The following is a 10,711-nucleotide window of genomic DNA, read 5'->3' on the forward strand; positions in this document are numbered from 1 at the left end:
CATACTATTACTCTATATATATACAAATTATTGTCCCCCGCTTTCACTGAAACTGGGGGATTAATTTGGGTCTATCTGTCCGTCCGTCTGTCTGTATTTCTGTATGTCTGCAACACTCGCAAGGAAATTTTGCATAGCAACTCCCTATGGCCTAAAGAAGAACCCTATTTAATTTTTGGTCAAAAGGTCAAAGGTCAAGGTCATAAATTCATAAATTCTGTCTGTTTTAACACTTTTGTTTCCCCACGATATCTCGCGAATTCTTTGAGCTTTTGCAATGGAATTTTACATAACAACTCCCTGTGGCCTAAGGAAGACCCCTATTGATTTTGAGGTCAAAAGGTCAAAGTTCAAGGTCGTAAATTCATAAATTCCGTCTGTGTGTAACACTTTCGTTTACGGGCGATATCTCAAGAAACTTTTGAGCTTTTGCAATGAAATTTTATACCATGACTCCCTAGAGCCTCGCTTGCCCCTCTCAAAGTATCCCGCCCCGTTTTTTTTTTTTTTTTTTTTTTTTTTTTTTTTTTTATTTATTTATTGTATTAAAGTCGCTTGGCACTATTTTTAGCACAGGGGCATGTCGAGTGTTATTACGTATAATACAGGTTGTCGGCGGACTTTATATTCTAATTACAGCTATTATTTTAGGAATGACTCTAATTCTTGGCCAAATTATTCGAGTATAACCTGGTTTGGGTCACTTTACGCTTTATAATCCGCGAAGCGGATTATAAAACAGCGTAAACTGACCCAAACCAGGTTATACTTGAATAATTTGGCCAAGAATTAGAGTCATTCCTTATAATTTAATTTTCAAATCATTAAATAACTATGAGTGTAAAATTTCGTTGCTTTTTATTAGTTCAAATTTGCCGCTCAATAATACAACCATAGTAACGAAAGTTACGGAAGTGATGGGAAGCGAGGGGAGGTAAAAACTGATACATAGGCCTAGCAGCCTTGTTGTTTGTTTACATGTGGTAAGATCGAATTATTGTTTGAAGTTAAAGGTACATTTATTAAATCTGGAATTTTCCATGAATCCCAAGGACTGGAAATGAGAGGATTGTAAGGATACAGATGATTCAGCTGGTTGTCAGGGGGGGGGGGGGGTCCCCATACCAAACCAGGTTATACAGAAATAATTTGTGTTCGTTTTTGGATATTAACCAATCAGAGGCTAGAATACAAACGAAATTAAATTATAACTGTTTAGTAAAGGCTAAATTAGACAACATTTATTGTGTAAAATTTTGACAATATCAAACGTGAATATAAACATTATATGTGACTTAATGTTTGCATTTTATTTGCTATATAATTTGCTATATAATCAAGTGCCTCCGTGGTCTAGTGGTATGTTGCTCGCTTAGCAAACGATTCTCTTTTTTATGTGTTTTTTTTAGATTTACTAAATGATACTATTCAACATGTGAAATGAAAAAGTTACGATGTCTCATTATTACAGTGTGATAAATATTCTGTATATTAAAAAGAATCTTCTATACACATATTAAAGAATAAGCAATCAAATCTTTATGTCCATATTGTCTTTTTTAAATTTGCTTCAGTATACATGTATACATTTAATAATACTACAAATACGGGGGGGGGGGGGCAGTGTGACCCCCTCCCGAACTGTGCATGCTCTTCCTTTTTCCCTAAGCGGGGGACACAAATTCTCTGAATTAGCTTGTTCTATATTTTCTCTTAAAAGACGTTGCATTTATATCTAACAGACTTACAATTTGCATGGTCATTCTGATAAATGAACCCTCTGCCAAAATTTTAAAATCATGATAAATCATGAAGTAAGTTCAGGACAGCAATCCATATTCTTGAGTTCTGAAATGATGGTATGTGTTGAACAGATTAACATAAAACAACACCCCACCACCAGTTTATTTATTATTTCACGCCGTTAACATTAAACTGTTTCCACACATTTTGAAAAATCATGACCTTTGTGATAAAGAGCAATCGCTGGATGCTAATATGACTATACTGACGATGTAACGATTACTGTGACCATTATTTTGGCATAACTAATGCATGGCAATGGAGTTTAGATGTCTAAATTTGGCCATCTGCTCTACTTGGCCATCCTGCAGATTATCTGCCACCTGTGACCACTTCATATTTACTAATATATCTACCACGTACATTCTCATTTAGTCATATTTAGGACATGCGATCTCTGTTAATAAAGTCATCACTGTCATAATTTTACTATTGGAAGGATTCGCTTAATTTTTAGGGATTTCTGTTTGAAAACGAGTGAGTATACTAGTGAAATGTTTCGCCTATACTTGTAACTTGACTGCGGTTTATGTTCCCAAGACTAAGTCATCTCGTAATGCCTCTTTTCTTAATCTGTGAAAGCTGTTTTAAAGGTTATCGTTACATCTATATTTACGAAGAAAGGTTAGGTCATTTTTCCTTAAATATTTATGCACAGAGGTCTTCAGAAGCTTTTTTAATATTTTGATTTGTGATTTCAAGTTTTTTCAGAGGTCACAATTAAGACTTTAACATGGAAAATCTAAGTAACAAATATCATTTTAAAATATAAAACTGGTTGTGCAGCAATAGAATCTCTATATTTAAATAAAAAGATATTTACGGACCATTCTACACGTATAAAGTTTATTATTTAAGCCAATTAAAATTCTAACACAATCAGGTAACTACCATTTTTTCGTTTCAGTTTGATCAAGAAAATGAAATCTTTGGCATGTGTTTTTCTGGGGTCTTCTCTGATATTATCCACGATCTCAAAAAGCGTAAGATCAAAGGACAGACAAATGATCATGACGCCATTGGAAAAGGAATGTTGGGACCATTGTAACACAGAATACAACAACTGTAAACTCTTTTACGGATGTCGTAAACTTCCTTCTGGAGAATTAAATAACAAGTGCACGTTCGATTGCGAGAAATGGGCTGAGACCTGCCTAGAACGCTGCTTATAGAACTATTACAATGATCTGTGTTGCTGATTTATCAACCACTTTTCAGTTAATATGTTTGAAACAGTCAATCAAGAATAAATTGTTTCTTTGCAAGAATTGATTTGTTTTTTCCTTGTTGGTAAGAGATTTAATCACGCAGCTGTTAAGGCTTCCCGAAGCTTTAAAAAGCGCTCAAAACATAATATGTCATTGCGAGGTCGGTTTTGGCTTTAATTCATAAATATTGAACTTAAGTACTTCCAATTTATATAGTGTGTTTCCTCGACTATAAATAGAGGATATTCAATGTTTTGTAGATGAATATGGAATTTATTTCACGAGTGGAACAGGATTTTTTGATATTTTCACGAGTGCGAAGCACGAGTGAAAATATAAAAAAATCCTGTCTCACGAGTGAAATAAATTCCATATTCATCTACAAAACATTGAATTTTCTGTTTATTATATTTTCTTTGATTTTTAAAATTGATTTCCTTTGCCTCTGTCTTTTCCTAACACAGTGTCATAGGCTTGACGTCATAGTTGAGCGGTTGAATCTTCATAGCTTAGCAGTTGTGTGATTGAAAGCGTTACATAGCATAGATTTTAGCAACATATTTGGGAAGAAATTTAGCTCTATCAAGATGCTTAGTTTCTATCTCTATCTTACGACAGGCCAGAAATTATTTTTTACTTACTTTGATATCCTTTCACACTGTGAGAGAATATCATTTTGGTATCCTTTCACACTGTGAGAGAATATCACTTTTATTCAATAAATAAATCACAGTATTTCACTGTTGAAAATGTAATAAATTAACATATTTGTTATGATATCACATGACTTTGTTGATCACGTCATTTATAATTTTTTGAAGTGTTTCATATAAATCGCTTCGGCGCTGCTTATTAACACAATAATTATCAACATTTTGTTATACAAATAAACCCATTATCCTTGTGTATCCGAAATGTGCTTGGGAAAAGTCATAGCGATATCTCAAGAAGCTTTGAGCTTTTGCAATGAAATTTTTTACCATACCATAACTCCCTAGGGCCTCTCTCGTCCCTCTCAAAGTGTCCCGCCCCGTTTTCTTGTCCCCCGCTTTCACTGAATGTGGGGGATATTAATTTGGGTCTGTCTGTCGTCTGTCCGTCCGTCCGTCTGTATTTCTGTCTGTCTGTAACACTTTCGTTTCCGCGCGATATCTCAAGAACCATTTGAGCTTTCGCAACGAAATTTTGCATAGCAACTCCCTATGGCCTAAATAAGAACCCTATTGATTTTAAGGTCAAAGGTCAAGGTCATAAATTCATAAATTCACTTTCGTTTTCGGGTGATATCTCAAGAAGCTTTTGAGCTTTTGCAATGAAATTTTATACCATAACTCCCTAGGGCCTCTCTCGTCCCTCTCAAAATGTCCCCCGTTTTTTTTTTTTTTTATTTATTATCAATTGTATTAAAAGTCGCTTGGCACTATTTTAGCACAGGAGCGTATGGAGAGTTATTACGTATAAAACAGGTTGTCGGCGGACTTTATATTCTTATTACATCTATTAAAACTGTTTAGTAAAGGCTAAATTAGACAACCATGTATTGTGTAAAATTTTGACATTATCGAACGTAAATATAAACATTATATGTGACCTACTGTTTGCATTTAATATGCAGTATAATAAAGTGCCTTCGTGGTCTAGAGGTATGACTCTCGCTTAGCATGTAAGAGGTACCGGGTTCAAATCCCGGACGATCCTTTATTATTATTATTATTATTATTATTATTATTTTTTTTGCATTTACTAAATGATAGTATTCAGCATGTGAAATGAAAAAGTTATGACGTCTGGCTTGTACAAACTCAAAAAATCATTATTACAGTGTGATAAATATTCTATACAAAAAGAATCTTCTATACTCACATTAAAGAATAAGCAATCAAATCTTAATATCCATATTGGCATTTTTTATTTGCTTCAATATACAATGTATAATTACATACACTTAATAATTCTACAAATCAAGGGGGGGGGGGGGTCCCACTCCCCCCCCCCCCCCCCGAACTGTGCATGCTTTTCTTTTTCCCCTAAGCGGGGGACACAAATTCTCTGAATTAGCTTGTTGCTAATGAAACCAGAGGTACTGTGAGCACTAAGCTCACAAAATGATAGCCCCGTCTCCCATATGTTTAAAATGGCAAATTCCATGTTTTGTTATGAGAGACCCGATAGGAGGAGTTGCGGATAAGAGATGTGTATCCAAAGTGTAACGGACGGATGGGTGTACAAAAGGACACCCCCATCACTACATATACCCCCCCAATTTTCAAGCGGGGATATAATAAGGAGATAACGAACAGCAATCATGGTCAAATATCCATTTGAATGATACAAATTCAAGTCCTTCAATTTTTTTTGTAACATGTTTTTTTTAATCCTTGAAAGACTTTAATTTTTCAATATTTCAAAAAATTCCAATTACGTGTAGTTTAAAAAGGTAGTATTTTAATTCTGAATTATTTGTGAAGTATTTACATATTTTGTGCCTCATGCACATCGTGTTGGATGTTAATACCTTGTCAATCCCATTCAACTTAACTTCTTTTGAAAGCAAGAAAATAGATTCATTTGAATAATGAATTAAAATGATCACATTTTGGCACTTTTGAAACATGATGAACGAAGTATATATTCGAGGGATTACATCATACAAGAAAGTCAAACCACTTCAATGCGTAAACAAGAATGCTCTCTGCTAGATTGAAATAATCCTTTGTCTTCCAAATATTCTTTCACAATTAGTATTTTCATGACTAAATGGCATTCAAAGTCATTCAAAGGACATATCCTTTCTGATACAACACTTTCCTTCAAATATAGCACTCCAGTTACACCCAAGACATATTCTTCTTCAAAATCACTGATGATGTTCCAATCTGAAGTAAAAACCTCTGGATTGTACATTTAATCCTGAATATTAGACATCGAACTGTTGCCCTGTTTCCGAATTGTATCGTTTCAATAAACGTTTGAGCTTGATTACTGTTTGTTACCTCCATATTTCATATGTATTTTGTGTCGTGCTTATGCGTTGTGGAAAAAGTTTGTGATATATGTCTAGGAATAGAATATTTATCATACCTTAGTACTGGTCTTTTGAGGAAGTTAACTTTTCTGATGGATGTAATTATATGTATAGATGTAAATAGTTGTACGACACTCTTTAAAAGATTAAATCCAGTCTCTAAAACGGAATATTGACTGAGGAATTTGTTTGTATTTCTGATCGTGGGATAAAAGAAAGAAAGAAACCAATAAGATTAATTGAGTTATTGCTGATACTCTATCATATGAAGATTTAAAATTTGATTATGATTATCATTTTATATGAATTGTATACAATATGGCCGTCACCCGCGTTTGCTCTAGATCCGCGGAGTAAGGAGTTGATCCTTACGTCGCGGGTTCGAATCCCACTGTAGTACGTGGAGATGAGACTGTATAAACCGAGGTCCCATGTCGCAGTAGGTGCTGACACGAAAAAGATCCCTTACTGCTCAATGGCCATGAGTGCCGAGTTTTGGTCAAAATTTGCAGCTCTCCATCGGCAAGATGTGGCGTCTCCATATGAGTGATAAATTCTTGAGAGAGACGTTAAACAACAATAAACAAACAATTAAACAATACAATATGACATTGTCGTCAACATGTAGACAAACGTGAGCATAAAAAATAACAGGAAAATCAAATACAGCGTTATGATAACAGAAAGAAAATATACGTGTCAAATAATGTGCATTTCATAAGAAAATTACCTTCTTGATAATGAAGCAGACATTAGCAAACCAGGTTAATTAAGGGAAAATGGTTTCAAACATAACGTTTTCTCATTACATAAACAGAATTTATTATAGTTAAATCCTACTCTCCAGTATATTTTTTTTTTCTATAATAGAAATCGCTGTACAACAAAGAATGAAATTTCCGTAGAGTGTCAAGAACGTAATATTTCATCAAACATGTAATCTGTGATTATACTTCGCCTCTGTACCAGTCCACTTAGCACTATGTAGAAACCCGAAACGATATAATTTTATGTGCATAAGTGAGGGTGAAGCCCAATCCTCATTTAGCGATTCCTTATGCACGCATCTCTCTCTCTCTCTCTCTCTCTCTCTCTCTGCATTAAGGAAATAATAACTGAAAATAATTTATCTATTTACTAATTATTTGTAAAAAAAAAAAAAAATGGAGATTGAATATAGCCCAAACTTGCGGAAGCTTGCCTTGTAGTCGAGGAAATAATAATTAACAAATGAATGTAAATGTACCTAAACCTTCTTAACAGTTTCCCCTCCTTTTCTGTAATATCTTTTAAAGTTAATGCTCTAAAGTTTTGCAAATAAAACCTTTCCAAAATTTGGATTATGTATCATCTTAAATTGATTTATTTGATAAACAGTTTTTCTCGGAATGAGGAAACAAAATCTATTCGTTATGCATTCGATGTTTGTGGTAAAAAATTATTGCTATCATAAAAAAGATATAGGACTGTTTTAATGCATGTAAATGAGGAAAAATAACGTAGTTTAATACCTGTATAAAAATATAGAAAAGGATCATAATAGTTTAGCAAACCTGATAAAATTTTGGTTTTAAACACTTTGTTGAATTAAGGGACGAGTAAAAGTTTAATTATAAAACACCACGTACGAAACCTCTTGTAGAGACCAAACTCCTACTGTACAATTAAGCGGGAAAAACTGAGTCACGTGGGAAGCCATCACGAGCAAACAGGAAATTAAAAAAAAATAGATTTAAAATATGATGTAAAATTTCTTCCGTTAAAAATGTATGTATATATGTGTTTTTCTACACATATCACTGGTATGTAAGACTAGACCTATACTCAGATCAATTATTTAGTCTTCCCCATTAAGGTATTTAATATTATGTATACATGTAATTTCTATTTTTCTTTCAGAAAATGGATGAATTAACTTTCCTTTGGTTAATATTCATAACAGTAGTTATAGAAGCACACTGTAAACCAAATTCGAATTGTTCCTCAATTGGCAGCTGCAACTGCTACGAAGTAAATGGATATATCCACGCTGATTGTTCTCGTAGACTCCTCTCAGTAGCTCCATTGTTACGTGAGGACGTAGTCAGTATAGATTTCAGAGGTAATCTTTTTCATACGTTCCCCAACAATCTTTCAGAGAACATAAGATATCTAAATTTGGCGGAAAACTTAATCAACAAAATAGAGGAGGCGACTAATTTTTCAAATGCATCATTACAAAACTTGATAAACCTGGAGAATCTTACCTTGTCAAACAACAAACTAAATGTAATTGAAAAAGGGGTCGTCAGATATACCAAGAAATTGCGTCATTTGGATCTTTCATACAACGTTGAACTTTCTCTCTCTATCCTAGAAAATTTGACGTATGGTATGAGATATACCGACATTAAAGTTCTCAACTTAGAGAAAGTACAATGTACCTATGGTCTAAGTAAGGAACTATCGATACATCAAGTTCGTAATTTATCAGACACTGCTTTGGAGGAACTTAACATTGCATCAAACAGAATCAATGTCTTTCAATTTCGGATGCTGTCGGTTTTACCGAAGACTCTTCGAAAACTTAATGTTGCCGACAACGTGCTCGGAGTTGGAGCTTACTTGTGGACTTTCGGCCAACTTTCGAGTCTGCAAATACTTAATGCAAGTTTTCAGTCCAGCTTTCATAATATAAAAGATTTTGATTTCAATGTGTATTGTCACGAAAATGAGGGTTATGAGCAGGTGACTTCACTTTTTCCTTTACCTCAAGGAAACAGAATAACTGAAGTTAAATATACTGATACTGAGTTTGACCTAGTACAGAGGAATGGTAAGCAAAACCAAACCTTTTACCTTCCACCAAACCTTCGTGAATTATACTTTCATGATAATATGTATAAAATTGTTTTGGAGAAATTCGTTCTAAACGGAACAGGTAAATTAACACATGCTTACTTTCAAAATAACATTATTTATAAATTGATCGGACCTCTCTTTGGCATGAACAGTGTTCTATATGTTGATTTTTCGAACAACTTTTGTAGCTTTATTTCGCAGAATTTTTTTGTTGACTTTGCGAACGTTCTGCATTTAAATCTTTCAAACAACATACTTGGTCTTACTTTGCAGAACGATACCGATGGCAAAATATTCAAAAATCAAAGAAAATTAAGAACTTTAGATTTATCATTTAATAGAATTGTTGAACTTCCTCAAAATATATTTCGTGGCCTACCTGAAATGAGACACTTAAATTTAAGTTCGAACTCGCTGAATATTTTCAATATCAGCATACACCATTGGTGGAACCTTCACCTCTTAGATCTTTCCTCAAACAAACTTTCAACTTTGAACAAGGAAACTCGTACTTCATTACAGAAAATCTCGGTACACAGACAAATTTTTCTTGAATTACAAGGAAATCCTCTGCAATGTTCATGCAGTAACATAGAATTTTTATCCTGGATTGTTCAAGCAAAGAACATAAGATTCCTAAATCTGGATAAATACACATGTTTATTCCAGAATGCAACTAGTCAGGAATTCGGTAACTTTTCACGACTCATGAAACAACTGGAAAAAGAATGTTCGTCCTATACATTGATCATTGCTATAACCTCATCACTGCTGCTTGTTTTTGTAACTATCGTCATGAGTAGAATCATACATCGGTACAGATGGAAGCTACGATACATGTATTTCGTCGCCAGAGGAAAGAACAAAAATCAAAAGATCTCCAGCAAACAAACAGAGCATTCAAAATACCATTTTGATGCTTTCATTTCTTATGCTAATAACGACGAAGCATTCGTAGTTGGTCTTGTTAAACATTTAGAGGAAACCTTTAGGCTTCGATTATGTCTGCATCAAAGAGATTTTATTCCAGGTACGGATATTGCAGACAATATAATTAATGCTATACACATTAGTAAACGAACAGTATGCATATTGACTTCACATTACTTAAAATCTTACTGGTGCATTTACGAAATGAATATGGCACGAATGGAGGCTGTGTATTCCAGAAATGGTTCCAATGTTCTATTCTTCGTCATTCTTCAGAAAAGTGTCGTTAAGGAGTTGCCATGGAAATGGATGGACCTGATAGAAAGCAAATCGTACATGGATCTTGCAGGAGACGGTGAACAGGATTTGTCAGTTTTTCGAACAAAGCTTGCAGAAACGCTTCTTGCTGAAGAATATTAACTTGATCTCAGACTTTGAAAATCTTGAAAATTAAAATCAGTTGATAACAAATGTTCTGGCCCTGGTTTATTTTGTTTTTTTAATATATTAATCTTTTTTAAATTCCCAAATCTTTAGGAAATAGAGTCATTCGATTCTTAAGGGAATAGGATCAGAAAAAAAATTGATCCTCACAATCTTGAATTTTCTTACTGTTTGTTGTTTTTGTATATACACACTCAACAAAACTTCTAAACAGTCATTTCAAAATTTGTGATAAATTTTACAAAATTTGAAGAAAATGATTGAAATTTTTAAAGATTATTACTGTTAAAGTGTACAAAAATATTCTCATAAAAATTATCAAACAACAACGAAGAATTCAGTCAATCGTGACTTTACCTAAAATAGATTTTTGCACATGCAAGCCTTTTGATCAATGGATTTTACCTTTATGTAAATGATTTGCATTTGTAAACAATTGATCTACTGGAAAACTTGCAAT

At 33.7% G+C, this 10,711-nt stretch overlaps 1 protein-coding gene across 1 annotated transcript; it reads left to right on the forward strand.

Annotated features, from left to right (window-relative positions):
• The first annotated feature begins 7,938 nt into the window (after positions 1–7,938).
• Positions 7,939–10,227, forward strand: LOC133188125 (toll-like receptor 4). Its single transcript, XM_061323506.1, has 2 exons — positions 7,939–8,851; positions 9,497–10,227. Exons 1-2 carry the CDS (start codon positions 7,939–7,941, stop codon positions 10,225–10,227), a joined length of 1,644 nt encoding a protein of 547 aa, XP_061179490.1.
• Positions 10,228–10,711: the final 484 nt, after the last annotated feature.

The sequence above is a fragment of the Saccostrea echinata genome, unplaced genomic scaffold, assembly GCF_033153115.1.
Source record: "Saccostrea echinata isolate AGI-Se365-2 ecotype Australia unplaced genomic scaffold, CSIRO_AGI_Sech_v1 ptg000016l, whole genome shotgun sequence".
NCBI classification, from domain to species: Eukaryota; Metazoa; Mollusca; class Bivalvia; order Ostreida; family Ostreidae; genus Saccostrea; species Saccostrea echinata.